Raw genomic sequence first — 24,940 nt, forward strand, 5'->3', positions numbered from 1 at the left:
AAGGCTTTATTTCTGTATGTTATAACATTTGAAATGAAATCGATATAGTTTATATGTAACCATACCTGAATATTTACATGTTCTACAGTTATAATTCTGCCCTGACTTTTAAATTTTCTTTTTTTAAAAAAATGGACCTAAGAAAAATAAACTTTTGAATTACTACTATCTGTCTTTAAAAAGTATTAATAAGGTAATCTAAAAACTACAAAACCCCCATAAAAGTGTTTTGGGGAAACTTTGATTCCCATTACCTGACTATATAATCTAAGATTTCAGAAGTTATCCACATGTTTTTAAGGTGATACTGTCCAAGAGAAAACTGGATAATTCATTTTTAGAAATGCAAATGAGATAAGTGAACTTAAAAAGTCTGAAAATTAAGGGAAAAATCATTTTTAAATAATCAGTTGGTATTTTCCTTTTAAATAAACTAAAATCAAGTCTTTTATTTGTTTTCACATAAATTCTAAGAGCAAAAATAACACCTTTTATATTTGTTAACTACATCTTCTGTAGGGAGAACTTTAAAGCACTACATTAAAGTTCCTTGTGCATGGCTTTATGTCCTTTGCTCTTCTAAATCAAAATAGAACTACAAATTGAGCAACACAAAGATGGCTCTGTATTTTACAGAGCCACCAGCAACCTCAATGACCTGCAGAATAACCTTTATTCTAGCCATTTGAAAAAATAAAAAATCCTCTGTACCATGGATGTGTGTTTCAATGATTATGATACACCTTTTCTAACTCTTCTGACTGTAACATCATCTGGTTTCCTTAGTGGACTTATGACTCAAAGACCAGACAGATCCTTCGATGAGTTCAGGAATACAATTCTAAGCTATACTTTCTATGCCATTTTGCTTCTGTGGGCTTTACCAAACCCTCTGAAACAATGGGTGAGATAAAACAGCATTGCAAATGCCATATCTCAAATTCATTCTGATTGGTCGTCATCTTACCTGTAATAGACTTGATGGTTTCACTGGACACTGTCTGCCCAACAAGGTCATATTGAACTAAGCTGGAAGACTCTTTTGGAACTTCCACAGACTTCTCAGGACCTTTTGTCCAGGTATAGATCATCTCGCTCTTTGGGTAAGCATCTGGATGCCAATGCAAAGTAAGGGATTAGCTTTAGGGTTTTACTCTTTATCAATTTCACAATGGACATGCTGGAGTAGCAAAAATTGTTGGAAAACAAGAGCTTTTTAACTTATTTGGGCTCAGCTTTGAGCCTCAGAGAAGTTTAATATCTAAATAAGCCTTGCAATTCAGCAGGATTTCTTTTGTTCAGGTCAAAGGAAAATAAACTAAAATGCTGTGTCTGCATCACTGCACCTGGAAATGTGCTGGGAAAAATACCAGGCAGTCCATCTAAAATCTTTTCTATTAAAGTTAAATAAACCCATTCCTTCCTCTCTCTCATCTCTGACTTGTCTCCTGTATTGGACCATCACTTACTTCTTCCACCTTAATGCAAAATTACCAATAAGAAGAATACCAGAAGCTATTTATAACAAAGGATGCTATTGTTGGAAGAGATCTCCAGGGGTCACCTAGTCCAGCCCACTGCCTCTGGGCAAAGCACACTGCATCTAAACCACTCTACACAGATGACTGCCTATGCTTTTTTTTAAAGCTCTCCAGGGAATGAGATTATATAAACAGTTGCACTACCTTTGAACCTTTACAATCAGGATATTTTCCCCAACCTTTATTATAAATCCTAGTAACTGTAATTTAAATCCATTTCCTCTTGTATTGTTATCAGTGTCTCAGCCATGAGACCAAACAAGAGCTTGTCCTTGACCCTACATGTTCTAAAAAAACTACAAAGGTCCATCCGTGACCCTCTTCTCTCCTCCCTTGGAATTCTTATTTGCTTCTATGGTTTAACGATGTATGAAGAATAAATGAATGAAAAAGCAGATCACAATATTACTCATAGATCTTAATCTTCTAGACATTCCTTCTAAGTTCCAGACTTGGATTTCCAGATTCCTTCCTAAATGTATCACTAATTCCTCAAATTCAATATGTCAAAAAATAGAGTTCATCATCGTCCCCCTTAAATCTGCTTCTCGTTCTGAATCTCATTCTTCCTATCTCTGATACCAACTGGTCCCCAATTTTTTCCTGATGTCTAGATTTTTCACACTTACTTTTCCTTCCTCTCTCAAGTTCAAAAAGTATCCTAGATTCTAATTCTACAACATGTCTCAAATTCATAGTCTTCTTTTGATTCCCACTACTGCTAACTTGTTTTTATATATATTTTGATAACTGCATTTAAATATAATTGGTTTTCTTTATAATCTTATATATTTTATTTTAAAAACCTTACTTTGAGGAGTCCTTAGACTTTGTCAGAATTTTAAAGGGAGTCTATGATATATGCAAAAAAGCCTTCTTTGGCACTTCATTTTTTCTTGCCTACCCTCTTTTCCCTTTTAATCTGTCCTTCATACTAACGATAGAATAAGCTTTCTTGAAATAGGTCTGTATCCCTTTTCCTATTCAAAGACTAGGGTTCTTGTCTCTTTTCTCTTTCTTCTCACAAGTTCAAGATATTAGAAGCCATCCATGACCTGATTTTCTTTCCAACAATATCTCCTCTTATTCACCTTTACCTGCCATTCAAAGCCATCTGCAAACTGTGCTACAATTTCATCACTTCACTGTAATTCCCCATCCCACCTTCTATAGTCCAATCAAAAGTTACAGTTCTTCAGCTCCCAGGGAGGTCTCTTCTTTCTGTGTATCCATTATATTACCATGTTTCTCTACTCCTGCCAACATTTTTTCCTCTGTCAGAAGGTACTTCTTCCCTCTCTTTTCCTACTGAATTCCTAGCCAGCCTTTAAAAATAACCCCAATTTCTGCTTCCCCAAGATAGTCTTCCCCAATACCCAATGGGTTGCAAGTTTTTTTTTCTCAAGGTTCTTCTAGTCATTCTTTTTGCATTTGAATTTTGTTATCAAACAAAATTACTTACTGTAACTATTTGCATCTGTATTATATCTCTCTTAAAAGAATGTAAACTTCATTGTTTTAAACATTCTCTCTCTCTCTCTCTCTCTCTCTCTCTCTCTCTCTCTCTCTCTCTCTCTCCACCCTTCCTTTCCTCCCTCCTTCCCTTCTTCTTTCTCCTCTCTCTGTCTCTGTCCTTCTTTCTCTTCCTCTCCCTCCCTCCTTCTCTTCTCTCTGTCTGTCTCTCCCTCTGTCTCTCTGTCTCTCTGTGATTCTCTGTCTATCTCTCCTTCTCTTAAGCAAATTATGAAAACCACCAGGAGTTTTTTTTGCATGTGTATGTGTCCTTAGATGCAAAAATAGACAGGTCCTTTTAAATAGGTACATAGATACTTACTTTACAAATGTTTATTTAATGAATGGAAGAGAAGAATAAGTGCTAATAAATAAGTACCATGCTCTTTATTTCAATCTTACAATGACAACAAAAATTTTCGATTTAAAATAGAGACCAATGAGTTATTTTCCCAATGCTATCTAAGAACAATTGCATAAAAATGGAAATACTACCTGGATCTTAAAGTGAAGTTTATACAATGGAGTCAGCCAAGTGCTGACTTCCATAGGCAAAAGCTCCTTCCAAACTCTGAAAAACATTGACATGTTCTACATGGATACTAAATCATTTAAAAAAAAAAAAAGCCATGGACAGGAGGGAGTCTCCTATGGATCCCAGGACTGAAAACTAGATTTTGAATTACTAAAACTCATGATAAATCACTCCATTTGCTTATTACTCCCATGAAATGATAGCTATATCATTCTACTTCCCATTTTTCTCCTAAAGTACTTACCTGGAGGAATGATCACTGAGTAACCCTAACTCCATCCCAAACGTCCCTTGTGCTTATAGAGAAAAACTGAACAGCCAAACCGAAATGTCATATGACAGAATTCTGTCATTTCTTCTACCCAAATTATCAGCAGACACAGTCTCAAGGATCCTTCAAATAGATTTGTGTCTCTTTATTTGAAGATTATCAGCTTGGGTATGAGTAATAAACTGAAAACCCAGTTTTTCACAACTTGTGTTACTTTTGCTTCCCCCCAAAATTGAAAACTTTTCTGTGATAAGTCACATGAATCTATAAATATGACATTTTATTCATTCTGCCAAGCAACAAGGCTTAAAATCTTGGAGTGATTCTTGACCTTCCTCTCTCATACAATCTCTGGAATGCCTTACAAATAATAGGTACTTTATAAATCTTATTACTAAATTAATTGAATTGTTAATAAAAATAAGTTTTACAATTTTAACTTACAACTCCCAAATTTCAAGGGACATGCATGACCATCCATGGGGAAATCCACTAATCTCATGGGGCACTCTGCACTTATGGTAAGCCTACAATGAAACAAATAGAATAAAAGAGATTTAATTATTTTCATAATCAACTTTATTTCTTAATATGCATAAAATTTTTAAAAAGTTAATCACCTCATTGTATATAAAATGGTGCCATTTCTCATAATTCTAAAGAGCTTGTTTGGTGCTGTCATGTTATGGGAGACAGATTTTTTCCCATTCCTGAAGAAAGTATCAGGTGTCCATACTTTAGTTACCATCATATTGTTCAGTCTTAAAATTTCGATGGGGCCATCATACTTTAATCTTTTGTCAATCCATGTTTGCCGGAAGAAGACATCCATTGTGTATTCCTAGATGGGCAAACCACAGCAATCCCAAATATAAATTATTATAAAATGAACAATTGAATACATAATTACATATGCACCCAAAACCATACTAGTAAAATAAAATCAATAGGAGCAGACATTTACAAAATGTACTATCACAGAGTTCCAGCAATTAAAGCATGTTTTATATGTCTTGATACTTCAATTTCTCACATTACTCAGATAAATATATTACCATACATATTTAATCATTCAAGAATAATTACTATAATTCAATAAAATTGCAGGAAGGTAGAAATTACACTTTCACTCTAATATATCAGGGAAGAAAATGAGATAATGCAGTAACAATTGACACTGAATTTTTTAGAAGAGTAAATTAAAAGAATAAAAGCAAATCAACAACTCAAAACGGTTTGTGTCCAACAAATTACTTAAAACTAGAAAGTAGATATTCAGTATTTTAGATCGTGTATATATGATTTAAAGATACTACTAACCATCCACTATACAAGCCAAAGATCTTTATATAACTTTAAGATGGCACACTTAAATGGATGAATTCATTCTGACAGCTACCAGAGTTTGGTATACTAAGCTCTTCAAGCATTAAGGGGGAAAAACACTATACAATGGGTGAAAATGAAATGCTAAAATATGGTCCCTCAGGACTAGGAGATAGTTTTGTACCAGAAATAATTTCAGTTGTTATAATCTCTAATTTTCTCCATCTCAGTGGTTCCCACAGGGGAAAAAATCAGTTCATAAGATTGCTGTATGGGGGTAGTAACTATTGTTTTTTGTTGTTGTTGTTGTTGTTGTTGTTGTTGTTGTTGTTGTTCCTTTTGTTTAAAAAAAAAAAAGAATCCAGGAAAAAATGTACTCAAATGTTAGGATTGAAGTGCAAATGCTGTGACTCCTCTTGACAAATGTATGGGTCTAATTACTCATACTAGAAACAGAGCTTCTCTAACTCTTCTGATTGACACTGAAATAAACATCCATTTCCTTCTGTTATGTATGATTTCTCCTAACTACAGAAAGCTATTTTAAATTTCTCCAACACCTACCATTTCCACATCAGAAACAGGCCCAAAGCTGGTGACATATATGTCAGTTTTCACTTCTGTAACAGGACCTAGTAGATAGGAAATAGATAAGTGTGAAAAAGTAATCATTAATTTTACAAAATAACTGTGAGAGGAAATAATAGAAAAATACACAAAGCTATTTTAATTATTGCCTTTAAGTTTCCAGGAGATAAACATTACTAAAAGAAAAAGAAAGACTTGTTTTTTTACAAATACACATATATGCTGGTAATAATACTTAGTGAAAGTGAGAAGTAAAATTCCAATCATTTACCAAAAACTATTGATGTCCTAGATCAAAAAATTTAGAGGTAAAAGAGCCTTCAGAGATCATTCAGGCCAACATTTTCATTTTACAGATGGGGAAACGGAGGTTCAGAAAAGTCAGTCATATGAAATACTCAAGATAACACAAAATATTTAAACACAAATCTTCCTTTTCAAAATGTAACCTTTTGTCCACTACTGCACACTGTCTCTCAAGAATTTAATACTAAAAGAGCCTCAGAAATAGTTATATTTATCTATCTAGAAACACTATCTTTTTCTAGAAGAAAAAATTTAAAGAATAAAGTAAAGCAACAACCAAAAAAGTTTTATGCCCAACAAATTATTTTTTTAGGAATTAGAGGTAATTAAATAAATTAGGTGATTTTAGGAATTAGATGTAAATAAATAAATAAATTCCTTTAGTAAAGAAGAAAGGAAGGAAGGAAGGAAAGGAACGAAGGAAAGGAAGGAAGGAAGGAAGGAAGGAAGGAAGGAAGGGAAGGAAAGGGAAGGGAAGGGAAGGAAGGAAGGAAAGGAAGGAAGGAAGGAAGGAAGGAAGGAAGGAAGGAAGGAAGGAAAGGAAGGAAGGAAGGAAGGAAGGAAGGAAGGAAGGAAGGAAAGGAAGGGAAGGGAAGGAAGGAAGGAAAGGAAGGAAGGAAGGAAGGAAGGAAGGAAGGAAGGAAGGAAGGAAGGAAAGGGAAGGGAAGGGAAGGAAGGAAGGAAAGGAAGGAAGGAAGGAAGGAAGGAAGGAAGGAAGGAAGGAAGGAAGGAAGGAAGGAAGGAAAGGGAAGGAAGGAAAGGAACGAAGGAAAGGAAGGAAGGAAGGAAGGAAGGAAGGAAGGAAGGGAAGGAAAGGGAAGGGAAGGGAAGGAAGGAAGGAAAGGAAGGAAGGAAGGAAGGAAGGAAGGAAGGAAGGAAGGAAGGAAAGGAAGGAAGAAAGAAAGAATGAAAGAAAGAAAGAAAGAAAAGGGAGGGGAGTAAGGAGGGAAGGAGAGAAAGGGAGGGAAAAAAAAGGAGGAAGAAAGGAAGGAGAGAAAGGGAAGGAGAGAAAGGGTAGAAGAAAGGAAGGAAAAAAAAAACCTAAGGCCTGAAGGTGCCATTCTGAACATCTCACAAAGAAAGCAATATCCATAAACATCTTAGTGTTAACACTGGTCTTGGTAAGTATATTTCTACAAATAGAAATAGTTGTCTGTGACAACTTCTGTATTAGCTAAGATCTTTCCGATTAAACAGACATTAAACAAAAAGCTTATTTGTCCTGATAGACAGCAATTATCCCATGATTTCAGAAGAGCTCCTAGCCTTTGAGTGCCATGGGGAATGCCAGATGCTTCTGAGTGATCTTCAATAGACCCAGGTCCCCTATGGCAAGGAGGTAAATCATTAAAGGGTGGTTAACATGGAACTTGCTAATGTGGAAGGGGAAAGAAATCCATAACAGCTGCCAGAAGTCATACATCTTCACAGAAATGTGAATATTATTAAATTGCTCAGAGACAGGAAACCAGGATGGCAAATCCATGAGCTATGAGGATCAGTTGAAAGCACTGGGGAGGTATATCTTGGAGAAGAGGAACAATGTATGGAACGATGGAACCAGATTCAATAAGAGAGGAATCTGAATCTTGCCACATAGAGTCACTGTCCCTATTACTAAGGGCGTCATTTAGACTCAGATTGGAGACAATAACAGCACCTACTTGATAATGTTAATGTGAGGATCAAATAAGATAATATGTGGAAATCATTTGTCACACTTTAAAGCATTAGATAAGTACTAGCTATTTGAAGAAAAGATTTAAGGGGACCCCGAAAAATGTCTTCACATTTTTGAAGGACCACTTTCTGAAAAAAAAGAATCTACTTGTTCTGCTCCTTAGAGATCAGAACCAGCAGTAATGGGCAGAAATTTCAGCGATGAATTTCATCTTGAAGTGAAGAAAAGTCTTTTGACAGCTATAGTTATCCAAAAGAATGGACTGCTTGGGGAAGCAATAAGTTCTCCCTCAATTAAGGTTTTCACAAAAGGCCAAATGAGCTCTTGTTAAGATTTATGTAAGTTTTTATTTAAAAAAAAAACTTTTATAAAAAGTCCTTTGACAGATACAGGGAAAAAAAGTCATTTTAGATCATTTCCATCTCTGAAATTCTATGATTCTACCTGATATGAAAAAAAAATCATCAGCTGGTAACACTAATACCTATTTAAATGGGTCACGAGGATATAGCCAGAAAGTTTAAAAATAAAATCATTCAGGTAGGGTAATATGTTGCTATTTTTCAACAGAGAATATTATAAAATAATCAATGAATGCCAGACCTAGAAGGGACTTCATATATCACCTCTAGTCCATATATGGCCTAAAAATTCATTTACAGTGTCATATATATATATATATATATATATATATATATATATTCCCATCCAAGCCTTCACACAAAAATCTCAAGTGAGAAGGCACTGTCTTATAAGATCTCTTGAATATCCAAAGTGGGGAGGGGCCCAGGGAGCTTTTCCAGCAGATTTTAGAGAGGAATATATTGGGAAGTCATAGTCATCCCATTTCCTATTGATTTGTAATTTTGGAAAGCAGAAGAGATAGTTCATTATGAAATCACCCATAGATACTCTCTATAAGATTATAATCTACTTAAGGGCAAGGGCCATGTATTTTTTATTTGGATCTAATATAATTCTTCAAATAGAATATTTAATACTTAATTTAATACCCTTATTGAAAAAAACTTTTAATTTATTTAAAAACAAAAAGTTTTTAAAAAGCTTATTGGACTTATACCAGAGAAGTCTAAGACTATTGCATATTGTATAATGTCTTTAAGCTTTATATAGATATAGATATAGATCAAGTGGAGAATAATACCCTTAGGTTGGAAAGGTTAAGAGAAAAGATGTCTTTCTTACTTTTTCTGCCACTTTTGAAAAGAACTAAAAGGGACATTGAAAATCGCTTGTCATTTAAAACTTTTATATAGATACAAATATATGTTTGTATGTGTATATCTGTAGAAATACATATATACCTACATATATTATTTATTTATATATCTATCACTATATATGTGTCTGTTTTTCTAATGGACTGCTATTTAATCACACCTCCTACATACTGTCCTTGTGAGAATAAGCTTTTATTTTAATCACAATTACACTTTATTTTACTGGTTTTTACTCAGAAGTCTAGCCTGTTGGAACTTTTGGAATCCTGATTTTTTTCACTTGGTGATCCCATCAGCTCCATGGATTTGATTATAATCTCTATACAAATAAAATTCCAAAATCTATATATCCAGGACTAGTCTCTCTCCTGAGTTACAGCCATTTGTCTCTAACTGTCTCTTATATAACACAAACTTGAATTCCCATAGGTATCTTAAAATCAACATGTCCAAAACAGGACTCATTATTTCCCTCCAAACCCCACTCTAGTCTGAACTTCACTATTACTATCAAGAGTCTCAGAGACATAGGCTTACAATCTTTACACATACTCTATGAAATAGTGAGCTCCTCAAACATGTCACCCACTCCATTGTCTATGGCTGTGCTTTGGCAATCCTTGTCCTATACCTGGAGTGTTCTGTCCTCTTACCTCTTCCTCTGTGTTTCCCTGGCTTCTTTATTTAAGAGTAAATTTAAAACCCATCTTCTAAAGGAGGATCCCCTCCCATATAGTGATGACTCCCTTTCACATTTCCTTCCTTCTAGCCTGTATCTTATGTGTAGTTAGGTATCTATGCATTTTCTTTTCTATTAGAACACAAACTCTTTGAGGGTGAAGGCTATATTGTATCTCCAATTCTTGACACGTGGCTGGTACATATTAATTGATTAATCAATATGGTTAACTTTCATACCATAGATAGCTATCCTTCAAAGCCTTTAATTATCTACAGATCTGGTAAGCATTCAGTCAGTGCTATCACAAGAAAAAAAAGTGAATATTGGGTCAAGGAATAGGAGATTTAACTAGAGATATTCCTCCCTGGACAAAGTATTAATATTTGCCCCTATATCTCAGAGGAATGTTCATTCCTATGCCGTCTCTTTGCTGGAGAAGTGCTAGGATGTAGAATTAAGAAATCTCAATTCTTATATATTATTGTTCCCATCAAATTCGTGAACATATTTGGGTTGGATCGAGAAGACTACCCCTTGCATCTTGAAGCATCAATACTAGGAGAGCTGTAAAACCAGCCCTGTAACCGCCAGGACATCCTGGAATATTAGGATTCTGAGTTGCCCTCTAAACTTTTGAAACTAAAAAGCTCTTTTGGATCTTTTCATCTGGAATAGGAAAATCATGGCCCATAGACCAATTCTTGGGCTGTATGGTCTTAAAAAAAAGAAGAAAGCTTTAAGATCGTTTCCCATGGAGCATCAAGTCTCAACAGATACTATAACTTAAGGAGTGACTGAATGAAACAGGGAAGCAAAAAGAAGGTGACTAAACTCCATAGACCTCTTGGAGTGTTTCTGCAGCCAATCAAAGAGCCTCCTCTGCACCAAGTGATTAGCCAACTGGAACTAGTAATGGAATGCCTCCTCAAACTCTACATCTCCCCAAGGCACTTCTCACTTACATAAGTCTCCCACAAGGATTCTTTTCAATTTCTCCACATGGTAAGTTGAGAAAGCTGCTAGGATATGCACATGCATGAGACCTTGATTATTTAAAGAAAAAAACCTTAAGTCTTCTTATTTTTGTCCAAAAAACTACAAAATGCACAAAAACATCAAGAAACCCATCTAGACTTAAAACTTATATAAAAGACTTTTTATAGAAATGATTACAAGGCATTTTAAGAATAACTCAAATAACAGCACATAGCACAGTCCTTGGCACATAATAGGATGGCTGATAAATATCTGACTGGCTGGAGGGTTATTCATTGCTCAGGGGTGGGCTACACAATGAAATTCATGATCCTCCTAAATTAAGTTACAGATTTAATGCCATGCATTAAATTGCCAAGATAATTAAAACACTAAGATACTATTTTATAGAGTTAAAGCTTAAAAATCATATGAAAAGACAAAAGCTCTAAATTCACAACTGAAATAATCAAAGAGGTAGCAATGAAAAGGAAATAGCACTTTCAGACTTCAAATGACACTACAAATTAGCTAGAATCAAAACTATTTGGTACTGAGTATAATAATATAAAAGTAAATCAGTGAAACACAATATATAAAAAAGAATCAGAAGTAATTTAATTCAATAACAACCTAGGATTTGCTAAATCAGTGAATAAATTATTTAGGAAACAACCCCCTATTTGAAAAAGAACCAATGGAATAAGTATTTGTTTAGCGCAAACTAGATAAGTACCTGATACCATAATAAATTCACAATCAGTATACAATATGAATGTTAAATGCTACATCATTAAAAAAATTTTTTGAGAGAATCAGGACAGGTACCGTTTACATTTAGGGATATGGGGAGAATTCTTAATCAAAGAAAAGATCAAATTTATCTCAAACGGAAAAAAAGATCATTTTAATTATGTGAGATTGAAAGGATTTTTCATGAAAACAGTAACATGAAAATTTATAAGATAAGCTATTCATTTGGGAAAAATTCTTAACATTCGATATTTTTGACAAGGTAATAATATCCAAGATATATATATATAGAACTAACACAAATCCATGATTAAAAATCCATTCCCCAATGAAAGCATATACACAAATAGTCTCAAAGGCAGAATCACAAACTATACAACCCCATAAAAGATTGTTCCAAAAGATTGCTTTTTGTTTTGTTTTTAATCTGAGGTTTCATCTCCCACTCAGCAAATTGTCAAAGATAACAACAGCTAGGAATAAATGGTGAGGGGGTTGTGAAAAGACAGTAACACAAATATAGTGTTGGTAGAACTATGAATTGATTGAACCATTCTAGAAAGCAATTTGCAATAATATTAAAAGAATAACTAGAATGTCAACACCTTTTGACTTAAAAATCTCACTGCTAGACATATAGTCCAAGGAAGTCAAAGGTAGTTTTTTTTTAATTCAATAGTTTTTTAAATCCACAAAATCTTTATAATAGTACTTGTGAAACTAGCAAAGAACTATGAACAATGTAAATGCTTATTAATTGGAAAGGGCTAATTAAAACTCCCATGCATTAAAATGAAGTGTTACTGCACTATAAAAAGCTAAATGTAAAGAATAAAGCATCAAAGATTCTGGAGAGAGAAACAGGAGGTAGCCAGGTAAGTCAGGACACCCCCATCATGCTGAAAAACATCTCTCGACACTGGTGGAGATAACCCAGGCCCCTGAACCCAAGAACTCTGGGAATAGAAATGTCTCCATGCTCTTTCCTATGCCATTATTCTGTGGTGATGCAGCCTGGTGATTGCTCCTGCAAGTGCCATAGCCAAAGTTACGAAGGACCCAGGACAGAATATCCTTGCCACCAAAGTTCTTGGCATTCAAAAATATTTCAACATCAGTACCTGTTGTGATCCTTATCAAAGAAAAAAATCATTGCTTTCTGCTTTGCTGCTGCACCCTAGATACATGGGACCTTCCTATATGATTTGTAGCTGAAATCTTCCAGGGGTGTCAACTCTCTTGTTATAAAATATGAGCACTTCGAGAGCAAAAACTGCTTTGCTTTGAAATGGACAGCCCCAGTACTTAGAAGAGTGCTTTGGATATAGTAAGAATTTAATAAATGCTTGATTTTTCCATTAGTTAACATTGAGTAATATAGAAATATTTGTAGTAAGGGGTATGAAGTAAGAAGAACTAGGAAAATAATATATGCAACAATTGCTACACTATAAATATATAAAATAAAATTAAAAAGTACATAGGGACTGAGAGGGGCCAGAGAGAGAGGAGGAAATTGTGTAATTTACCATGATCAAGCTCAGTATTGAAAAAGAGAAAAGAAAATGGACATTTCTACCTTCTTTGCATAAATGAGCGATCATGACTGTAAACATTCTGTATATCAGACCCAACTGATAGAATGTTTAGTTTTCGGAAGCTAGATGATAGAGTGGACATAGTGCTGGATGAATGCACAGGAAGACCTAATTTCAAATCATATCTCATATACTTATTAGCTATATGGTACTAGACAAGTCCCTTAACTTCAACCTGCCTCAATTCCTTCATCTGTAAAATGGAGATAAGAATATTTCCCAGGACTATTAAGAGGACAAAATAAAATCATATTTTTAAAGTGCTATGTAAAAGCTAGCTTTATAATTCTGCTGAAATGCTTTCTTTTTTTTTTCTTTCTTCTTTTTAAATTCTTTGTTATAAGAAATGGCTTCTGGGGAGTCAAGGTAGCACATATTTGCAAATAAAATTGAGATTTCAAAATTATCTTGTTTCATACACAGCATATTCAAGCTATGAATTACATGAATATTCTAATCAGCTACATAATTTGTCAAATATCCCACATCTAAGTTATCAAAGATAACAATCCATGTTTACCTTTTCACAGGGCAGTTTGTAAAATTGACAAAGCAACTTTCTCGCATCCTTTATCTATAACCAGTACATAACTCAGAAAATATGACTAATTAATATCAATACAAAATTCCTATTTTCATAAGAAAAATCAGGTTTTCCAGTGATCAAAAGCAGGTTAAAAGGCCTTTGTATCCTTCATCTCACCCCCTTTGGCTTTTAGTTATAACCTCTCCTCTCTCCAGACTTCCTCTATGTTCCCACCTGGGCCTCTACCTTCACATCAGTCTTGAAGTTGAAAGGAGTTTTTCTCTCTTCAAAATGACTAACTTTCAAAAGGAAACCAAATCTGACCTAAAGATAATTTCAAATATAGTCTAGCAGCTTGAAGCAAGACTGAGACCAAAATATCATAACCTATTCTTTTAGAAAACAGGCTAGTGACGAGATGCCTAAGTGATGATATAATCATGCCTTTTATTTGTATTAAATTTTATCATTTTCAAAACATTTCCACCTACATCATCTCACATGATCCTCACAATGACCCTGTTGAAGCTGGATCATAGGACCCTAGATTTCCCTGGGCAAGGGAAGTTTGCTTATCCTGTTCTCCCAGCAAGAAAATTATAACTTAGGGATGCAAACATTTTGCCCAAGATTGCACATGTAGGACAGGGGAGAACTGAGAACAGAACAGAAGGATTCTGACTCCTTAGCCCTTATTCCTAGTGTTACATGGGTAACACCTCTTGAGATAGGAAGAAAAAGAAAAAGCACTTACTGTGTGCTAAACCTACACTAAACGTTCTACAAATATCATCTCATTTGATCCAAATAAATGAGACATGTAATAAGCACAGTATAAAATCAAGCCTTTCTGCTCCTTGTTGCTAGCTGAGTCACAGTAAGAGACAACTCAAAAAGCTATGTTTAGCCACATATAATTCACTCCAAAGGCTTTATGTAGCTATCAGAGCATTGCTGAAATCAGTTTGAGGATTTTGATGGATATCAGTACTGGGACATGAGGTCAGTTTTGTACAGAAAATGAAATATAAGGTTGCAACTACCAGTGACTAGGGAACTTTATGTTGTGCATTAATTTATTAGCTGGTATACAGAGATGTTTACTCGATGATTACATGATTTTACCAATTCACATCTGGCTGTATGACTAGATCAAAGAGCTATTAATGGTTCAGTGTTAACATGATTGGGGGGTCTTCAAAATGGAGACCCCGAGGATCTCTGCTTGACCCTCAGCTATTTAGCATTTTATTTATGATTTGAATAAAAGCATTCAATGAAATCTGCAAATGTCATAAAGCTGGAAGAGGTAGCTAATATCATTTACAGCAAGTTGGGATCCAAAAAGATCTTGACCAGAAAGAGTTTTGGAACTAAGAATCAATCAATCACATCATCAAAATGTATTTATTAAATAAAGGTATACTATGTGACAGGTACTGTGCTCATGTATAAAGCATTTATTTATTAAAAGCATATATTTGTATAAATACAAAGAATGAAATTTTGTTTAAACTCTCACATTTGGATTCAAAAAGTCAGTTTCACAAGAACACATCTAAAATCCTTCCCCACTTTTGATGCTTACTATCTGAGTGACTTCAGGCAACTCACTTAACTTTCCTGTGCCTCAGTTTCCTCATCTGCAAAATGGAGGAATTGGATTAAATAATCTCACTTTTTAATTAAACTGTGATTTTATGATCTAGAACAAAGTTTAGCACAATTCAACAGGATGATATTGTGACAACCATCACAAAAATTGATGTGACAAATTCCACATGTCACCATATCATTTTCTAGTAACAACTAGTTTCCTTCCTAAGCTGGGATTGCATTCAGTGGATCATATAAACAAATCTGGTCTTAGAGTTTTATCTTATGAGTTTTTAAAAACAATCTACTTAAAGCCCACTTTTTAAGCTTCTCAAAAAATGTATGTAATCCAAAAAGTAATGGAGAGTGCTGATTTTCATTTGAGCAGTCTTTTTTATAAAACTTAGCTGTTCACAGATGTCATGAAATACTCCTGAAATTGTACATATCAAAGAGACTGTCTTTTGATGTAAACGTGGGGGGTGTCCCACTAAGTATAGCCAACAAAAGCCTTCAAAATACACTCTAAATGCACTGTTGAAAACAAACAAAACACAATGATCAAATACAATCCCCAACTTTTGAATGCCAAAAGAAAAAGTGTTATGGTTGAGTCTCCCTATATGCCCTCACTGCATGAAAGCTTAACTTATATAACTATGGGTAGAAATGAAGCTGAAGCAATTGAGTCATTGAGCTACATCAGTAACTCCACCCACTGAATTCCAAGTCTATCTGAAAAATACATTTTTCAGCAGTAATTGCTTCAGTGTGAACCAGGATGAAGCTCAGAAAGATTTAGTTAAGGCTGCTTGTAGTTCAAATTAGCTACCAGAATGCTGAGTTCTTCATCTTTTTAATGAAATTCTCTTAATGGTAAAAATTTGCTCTGTGATATATCACAGGAGAGAAATATATATGTATATATGTATATAGAGAGAGACACTCAGATATGTGTGCATATGTGTGTGTATATATATATATATATCTATATATGTCTAGGGTGTATATATAGATGTATATATATATATATATATATATATATATATATATATACGAATTTATCTCATGAAATTTTGTTTTCATACAATTCTAAGCAAACATGAATGGGTGGGAGGCAGGTCAAGTATATTTGTGCTTATAGAAGAAAGGGACCTAAGTTCTCCCTGCTGCTCACCCATCCCCCAATAAATGATAGCTTAAACCTATGATCTTTCTAAATTATCTTCCAGTTCAAATAATATAGACTATATTATCCATTAAACATTTCAAGCATGGGAATTTCTAAATTTGCCTAATGATGCATATCAAACTCTCAAACTTTTATCATTTTTATTCCTTCTAAGGATTCTAAAATGATTTTGTAACTATAAGATCATTTTATTTATAATTAACTGTTAAGTATGAATTAAACAACAGTAATAATAATTCACATATTTATAGTTTTAAATTTTGTAAGAAGATACAAGATTCCATTAGTATTGAAAATTCTTCTGCCAATAGAAACTTTGAATTATCTTTAACTTATGTCAATCCTAAAGAGATACTTGAGTCATAAAAAGGTTAAAGGTCTTGTCCTAGGTCAGATAGTTTTGTCAGAGGCAGATTTCTAATTCATGTCTTTTTGACTCCAACATCAGAAAAGAATTCACTACGCTCAATTTCATCCCATAGATACAAGTTATGAATTAATTAATTTTCCCAATAGAGTTAAAAATAATAGTCTCCTGATACAGTATAAATTTTTTAAGAAAAGGGACCATGTCTTTTACTTAATACCTCTCAAAATGGTTTGGCACAGTACTTTAAACACATAACCACTTAATTAAGTTGAATGGTGTGAAAAAATATTCATCATGTAATGGTTCTTACATGATGTCACTCTATGGTTATAATTTAAGATCTTCTAGGACTCATTTTTGAGTTGCAGAAAACAGAAACATAAAACCAATCAATTAATATTGAATATGATTAATAAAAGTTGACATTTAATGTAATCACCATTTTCTGTACCAGAACATAAAAAGAGCCTTCTTTACAGTACATTGCATCAGGAAGGCACATGTTCTACAAAGAAACAATGTTTTTACTCCAAAACAGGATGAAAATTTAGTGGGGTATGAATTAATTTCAAAAGGACTCTGGTTTTTCCACTCCTACTCTTTCTCAGATAGCCTTTCTCTCAGCTAGGCTTCTTCCAACTAGAGCTATCTCCTGTTTTTTGGAATCTTTCAGGCTAGAAACCTCCATCTGCCATACAACCTTATAGATTGGGATTTCCATTTCCATGAAATCAGAACTGGAAGAACAAGTATTCTTGACATAGTGGGACTTGGCACTGTTTTATATAAGAACTATTCCTCTTCTGGCTTTCTCAACTTCCCAATGTATACAGTGAAGAAAAGATGAGTGATCTAGTTTGATGTAATGAGAAATAAAAAGTCCTAGGTGTGGTCTCTCTCAGAGGCTTAAATTCAGTAACTCACCCAGTCATAACAAACAATTGGTGGAACTCAGATTGAATTTACATTTTCTGATTTCATAAGCCATTGATCTTTCCATTTTACTGTATTAGCCACAAAAAAGAGGTGGAGTAGGGAAGGTTGCTTCCCTGAACAATCAATCACAAATTACAATAGGAAGAAGAAATCTGTCCACTTAGAGGTAAATATGAACAGAGTAAGCCAAAGGTTTCACACTCAAGAGGGCCAACTCCCTGACTGGGCCAGATTAAAATGTAATAAAAAAATTAACAAAATAAATTTAAAAAGCAAAAATTATTAATTTGTGTTTTGCCCATTCATTTCTATTTGAGTTTTTATATAAACAATGAAGATGTATCCATTTCTGACAACTTGCTATTTTATTTTGGCCCTTAGCACTGGCAAAATGTTGTCTTCAGCTCGGTGTCTGAAACCCTTATCATTGCAAATTGAAGAACAGAAATCTCTCAATTGATGTTAACAGAACTAGAATGAATGGTTTTCTTCCAATTTTAAAAAATGAAATAAAAATTCACAAAACACATATAATATTCCAGGCCCCTAGAAAATCCTTTCCACAGTCAGGGCACCTAGACCCTTAGATTTGTCTCAAAAATCCTTCGGCAATATTTCTAAGATATAAACGTCCCACAATTCAGAGGGTCATCTATTAGTATAGGTTCAAAGAGTGAACTCCTAGGTAGACCAGCAAAAATTTCAATAAAAGGCTCCTTACCTTTTGTTAGTTGCAAATGAACACACTTACAATCCTGAAATATAAAGTCTATTTGGGTAGAATGAAGCCAAAGCTAACAATTTTTTATGGAGTTCTTGTATGTAAATGTAACATTTTCAGAGGGCTTTGTTTGGGTGTCAAGACTGGGTAGAATGTAAGATTAGGTAACAGTAATAAATTCACTCTTTTTATTCCTTAGGAACACAAATTCGCTTTAAATTGTCAAGTCCCCTAAACCAAATAAAATAACCATTAGGTTTAATGGCACATGAATTCAGATTGAAGAGTTTAATAGGCCCAGCAAGAAAGTATCTCATTTAGTAAAAGTGTCTAATAATGAAACTATCAATACTATTTAACAGCATTTTCTAAGGCATTTCCATGACGGACAAAATATACATATCCTTTATCTCTAAGTAATTTACAACATATTGAAAATGTTCTAAATGTACCGAAATAAGGGTATTACCAGGTCCAACTTTTTTTTAAACCCAGGATAATACTGATAAAACTGAAGCTTTAAGTATTTTACATACACACACACACATCCCATACCTAAAAATTGTAGTGGATAGAGAATTGAACCTGGAGTCAGTAAAAGCTAAGTTTAAGTCCACCATCAGACATTAAATATCTGTATCACCCTAAGCAAGTCATTTGATGTCTGTTTACCTCAATTTTCTCATCTTTAAAATGAGAAAATAATCCCATTTACCTCCCAAGGTTGTTAAGAGCAAAAAGTCATAATATTTGCACAGATCTATGTAAACCTTAAAGGGCTATGTAAATGATAAGCTATTGTCATTAGAAATAATATGCTATATACTGAAATAATTATTTTTCTCAATCAAATTGTGTGTAGTTTAAAGATTTTGGGGGAGTAGGGGGTGGAGAATGCATGGAAGCTAAGCTCTTGATACATTTGAAAAATAATACCAACAATTTTCACCTTTTAAAATTTTGTGATTGGTTTCTGGATCTCTTAATTTTACAGAATTGAGCAATCATATTACATACAGCATGATTGATTTTGATGAAAGTTGCAAATTTTTGCCATTTTAAATGGGTAACTTCAATAAGGTCTGTTCAAATGAGTTTGGCAATTCATATAAACTGCCTTGAAAATTAATGTGAAGTTAAATTTTCTCTCTCCATCTGCAGGAGCTTAGAATCTAAGCTAATGTCTGCTTGAAAATGTGACTCGCGTCACCTCCTTCCCTAATTCAAAGGACCCGTAAAAAATTGTCCAGGGAGATGAAATTATGGGATCACAAAATCAGAGAATTGAAAGGGACCTTATGGGTCATCTAGTACAATACACTCATTTTAGAGATGAAGCTGATTTTAGAGAGGAAAGTAATCTGGCCAGGATAAAAGTAAGGAGCAGAGATGAAATTCGAATGCAGAGCCTCTGCTACCAGATCCAACATTCTTTCCACAATAATATTCATAATGATTTCCTATATCCCAGTCACATCTGGTCCCAAAGGATCCAGATATTTTAGGTTGTATTTCATTTACTGTTATCATCCAATAAGTGATTGGATAATTATAAGCCAAGCTTCCTTTAGGCACACAAGTAGTTTCTAAATCAGGGCTTGTGGTATATAGGTGGAAAAAAGGTACAGAGTCATTCTAAATTTCTTTTTTAGAAGGCTTTAATTTTATTCCACTGTGGAACAGATGAAAATCTGTTCAGAATACTCACCAAGGTCCTTTCCATATTTCCCTCTGATTTTTTTTTTCCTTAATTTCCTCCTTCCCTTCCCTCCCCCCCCCAAAAAAAAAAAATCTTTGTGATAATGACTGGGGTAAGGAGAAAAAGATAGAAACATGGAAGGTTAGGGAGTAAGGCAGGAAGCAGGAGGTAGCAAAAAAAAAAGAAAATTATTTCCTTTCTCCTCCACAAACAAAAAAACAGTCTATTTAGGTTCCAAATCTATTCAAACCCCTGCCTAGCCTAATGAGCATGCTGTCAACCAAGATCCAAATTAAATGCTTGCTGATTGATTAAGCTTCCATTTTAACTTTTATTTTAAAAAGAACATAAAAAATGTTTAAGCAAAGGCATAAAAATGATTTATCTCTTAGTGAGTTAGCAGAACCAGAAAGTAAATCTTTCCTTATTCATTTCTGTGTTATTAGCAAAAAAAAACAAGTATTTTATATTTTATCTTTAAAAAGTCAAAATATCCCTTAAAGTAGTGCATTTGAGAGAAGGAAACAAACTTGAAGACTTATCTTTAATACTGAATTTTCTCTTGACTTTTAGGGAAACACAACATTAAAATGTTGTTGAAAGCCCACATGTTTTCTTTTGGTATGAATTACCCTCTGTGATACCTAGAGTACTCGCCATATACCAATGGGCAGCTGACTTCCAAATTATGAATCACTTTATACAATAAATATTTATTAGCATGAACTAGAAGACAAAAGGGAAAGTTTGATTTGTATGGTAACTATTTTAATGATTAATCAACTGCTAATGTTCAAAGTAATGGGAAGGAAATTCCATCCTGTAAAAATTTTCCAAATATGGATACTAAATTATATTGAGTTAGTCAAAAGTATCATCCCCTTTTGAATTACAATATTGCAGTTAGCCACATTTTCCATGCCCAGAATGACTTAAGGAGAGTTTAAAGTTCATTGCTTATTTAAATTACTAACAGTTTACTGACTCAAAAGGGAGAATTACTCAGGAAATTAGGAAAACCCTTAATAGAGCAAATGATATTTTTTTTAAAAAGTGTTTCTAGTTAATTACCAAATTATTATTGCAGTTTGGTGGAAAGAGCCCAGAACTTGAGTTTGAGTGGCTGCCCTCAATTCCTAACTATGCTGCTTTCTACCTACATGGCATTTGGCAAGTCAGTTAACCTCCAAGGATTTCAGTTTCTTCATTTATAAAATGAGGGGGTTGGAAGAGATTATTTCAAAGATTCCTTCCCACTCCAACATTCTATGATTGTACATAAAATCAAGGTACTCACTGTTCAGGGAACTATATCTCTGTCGAAAAGTCATAGCACTCAAATACACTTGCATTTGTTTCTTTGTTTCTCTAGGGGAACTCACTGGTATAAATCATTTGCATCGAAAATAACACAAGCTCTGGAATCAGGAAAGCTGGATTCACATTGATACTGTCTACCTTGGACAAAGGTAGTTCCTCATTCGTAAAATTTAATTTGACTATATGATTTCTTAGGTCCCTTTAATGAGGTGGACTTGATCAAATGAAAGGGGAAAAAAAAAACCTATATAATAAATGTTCAGCGGTTCCCTGTTGCCTATGAGGAAAAAAGTTCAAACTCCTAATCCCATTACTCCCAAATATGAATAAATCTGAATAGCAATATAGCTTCTAGCAATATAGATTACTTTCTGACCCTGCTATTGTTATTTTCACTGCCTAGGACGACCTTCTTCTCAATGTTCTGCTTTCTCTAAGCTTCAGCTCTCAAAAGTCTATCTTTAAAGTCCAGCTCAAAGGCCACCTTCAACCTGCTTTTCCAGCATTATTTCATATCACTCTCCATCATGAATTCTATGTCTCAACCCAGCTGTACTATTAGCAGTTCACAAAGCCCTACTTGATTTGCCAACCTAATCCTCCCAGGATCTTAAAAGAACTGAATGTTAGATTGAATTGAATTAGAATTTAAAAGGGACTAAATGTAAAGTGTCACCATAGGTTCAAAAAATCAATGTCACAAATACAAGATAGTTACATTCTAATTCAGGTGAAAATGAACTACAAACTTAATAAGTCAACAGTGTGATATGACAACCTTTAAAACTAATGTGCAGAACTACTGTAGTCTGACCTGATCGAATCCTATCTGGAAATTTGTGTTTAGTTCTAGAGACCACATTTAGGAAAGATGAGCTTTGGAGCATCCAGAGTGAGGTAACTAGTGTGAAGATCCTTAATATAAGGTTAAAAAAATTGAGAGTTTAGCACAGAAAAAGAAGACCTAGTGGGATATGATAAGCTATCTCCAATAGTTGAAGGCCTATCATATAGAAACAGAATTAGACATGCTGTTTTGGAAGACAAAATTAGGAGCAAAGGAAAAAGGTTTTTTAAAAAAAGATGCAAAGTTGAATTTAATAAAAGAAAGGATTTCCTTGCAATTAGACCTAAGCAGAAGTTAAATGGAACATCTCAGTGTTCTCTCACTAGAGGACTTCCAGAAAAGGCTAGATGACCACTTGTTGAGTATATTATAACAGTGAATCCTGATCCTTATCCTGATGGGATAAGAGTTGAATAATGGGATTTCTAAAGTACCTCTCAATACTGAGATTCTATAGTTGTGCTATAATAACCTCTCTGATCATCTTATATGGAAGTACTCTCTCCCTATTCTTAAATTCTTAAACTACTTACATTTCAATGTTCTTATCAAACCTTTTTTTTCCTATTAAAAATTCAAAAGTCTTTGAAAGTATAAAAACTGTCTTAGCCAATTTCACATCTCCCATAGAATCTAGCAAAGGGCCCAGCTCACGTGCTCAATAAATATTTGGTGAACAGATTAATGATGGAGCTCAAAGACTCCTAAAATGTAGAAGAGAACCAGATATACCCAGAAGAAAGAAACCACCAAAGTAACGGAAGAACTGAAAAGAAGAGATGCTTGTGCTTCCCTTCCTATCTGACCAGTGTGGAACACACCTACTAATTATGTGCTAATGAAAGGATAACAGGTGAAGCTTTTGGTGAAACACCCAGTGTTCAGGTAGAGGAATATGCATCTTCCTTCATCTCAAGACAGAGAGGACCTCCAAACTCTTTACCTTAGTGGATTTAGAATGAGATATCCTGATCTTCTTCTTCTTTTTGCAATTCCCTAGTCTCTCCCCCACATAGACTAAGGGATCCTGGGTGCTATGAAAGAAAGACAAGGCAACTGGGGAGAAGTGAGGCGGGAGAGGGCAGGAAAGGGAGAGGGGGGGGGTATTTATAACATAATAGAGGCACAGAACCTGAAGACGGACGACAGGGACAGGACAGAGACAGATTTATATTTGCATAAGAAGCATACCTCCTGATCTCCCCAAAGACAGACAGACAGGCAGACGTAGAGAGTGACAGACAGGGGGGACAGGACACACTGGCGTGTTTGAAATCATTCATACCCCCAAATCCAGGACGCAGTCTGTTGTCATAACCATCGAGTAAACTGTCCAGGATGCGGGTGAAATTCTCTGGACGCAATTTCTCCTCCTTTTTGAGATCTCCTGGGGGTTCGTTTAAACTGCACCACAAAATCAACAAAAAACAACCAAAATGTAGGAAAGACAGAAAATCAGAATTGAGAGAGAGGGAGAGGGAGGGAGAGGGGATGCTCAATTGATTTTCAAGGGTCAAAGCCCTTCACCTGAAGCATCACTGGGAGAGGCTGGGGGTGGGAGGAGGGAGAGGGAGCGGGGAGGAGGGAAATTGATCCAGGGAGGGATGGAGAGAAAAGGCAGCGGTCAGCAAGGCGCTCTCCCTCCCTCCTCTCCCACCTGCTCACCGGGCGCTTTCCGCCCCAGCCCCTTCCCCAGGTCCCAAGCCCGCCCGGCTCGGGCCGGAGTCCCAGCGCCCGGGGGGCGCCGGCGAAGTCCCCGGGGCGCAGGAGGGGGCCAGGCCCCCCACGCCCTCGGCCTCGGGGGAGTACTCACCAAGCCGCCAGGCACAGCAAGTGCAAGAGGGTAAAACTGACCCCGGAGGACATGGTCGTTCCTGGCTCCTTCTTGGCAGAAACCATCTTTGCCACATGCCATACTTTAAGCCTGTTCACGTTTCCGTCTCGCAGACGCCTGGTCCGGGAGCGCAGAGATCACCCAGCGGTTGGCACCCGCGCGGGCACACTCGCACACTCGCGCTCACACTCACCCGGCGCTCATCCCCGGAGGAGCAAGGGTGCGCGCGGCGGGGGGCTGGGTGGGAGGGGAGGAGGACCCGATTCTATCCCAGCCTTCTGGAGGAAAAGCCGAAACGGGGGAGCCGGGTGCCCACCTCGGCAGCCCTCCCACTCCTTCCCCCTACGGTCCAGCCTGCGCAAGTTAGTCTGAACCTTCAACTCCGGGCAGGGAAAAGGGGAACATCCTCCGCCCCCACCCCTATTCTAAGCTCATCCCACCCCCATCCCACCCCCACACGCACCTCCATTAATCCTCTTCCCCCGGGAGCTCGCTTTTGATTTGGCCAAGGAAATGTAGGGTATTTGAGGACTCCTCTTTCTTTCTCAGGGCAAAAAAAAGGGGGACGGGGGGCGGGGTCCTTCTGTTTCCCCCAATTCCCCCCTCCTCCGCTTCATCCCCCCCCCAAGCCAAATCAACGGAGAAGATTCGGGGACCGAAACTACGGATCTCCCGTCTTCAAAAATTTGGGGAGAGGGTGAGGAGCCAGCTCGTGGTAAGGGGTTACATCCCACGGAACGGGGGACTCGGAAACAGTCTCCAGCTCCTGAGACAAGCGCTTTCATAAAACTTAATTCCTTCGCTAGCCCTCCCCTCCTCCCCAGCTTTCCCCTTCCTTCCTTTACGTCCCTCCTCCACCATCCCTTTCACCATCACCAGCCCCCCCCCCA

General features: G+C 35.8%; 1 protein-coding gene across 1 annotated transcript in view; it reads right to left on the reverse strand.

Annotated features, from left to right (window-relative positions):
• Positions 1 to 24,570, reverse strand: part of GABRA4 (gamma-aminobutyric acid type A receptor subunit alpha4) — a 91,478-nt gene extending 66,908 nt beyond the window's left edge. Inside the window, exons 1-7 of the mRNA XM_003773279.4 lie at positions 24,514 to 24,570; positions 24,030 to 24,167; positions 23,502 to 23,620; positions 5,750 to 5,817; positions 4,480 to 4,700; positions 4,304 to 4,386; positions 968 to 1,111 (exon numbers count right to left, since the gene is read on the reverse strand). Coding sequence (XP_003773327.1) covers positions 968 to 1,111; positions 4,304 to 4,386; positions 4,480 to 4,700; positions 5,750 to 5,817; positions 23,502 to 23,620; positions 24,030 to 24,115 — 721 coding nt within the window. The 5' untranslated portion in view covers positions 24,116 to 24,167; positions 24,514 to 24,570. The remainder of the gene's footprint in view (positions 1 to 967; positions 1,112 to 4,303; positions 4,387 to 4,479; positions 4,701 to 5,749; positions 5,818 to 23,501; positions 23,621 to 24,029; positions 24,168 to 24,513) is intronic.
• Between the last annotated feature and the right edge of the window lie 370 nt (positions 24,571 to 24,940).

Source organism: Sarcophilus harrisii, chromosome 6 (assembly GCF_902635505.1).
Source record: "Sarcophilus harrisii chromosome 6, mSarHar1.11, whole genome shotgun sequence".
Taxonomy (NCBI): Eukaryota; Metazoa; Chordata; class Mammalia; order Dasyuromorphia; family Dasyuridae; genus Sarcophilus; species Sarcophilus harrisii.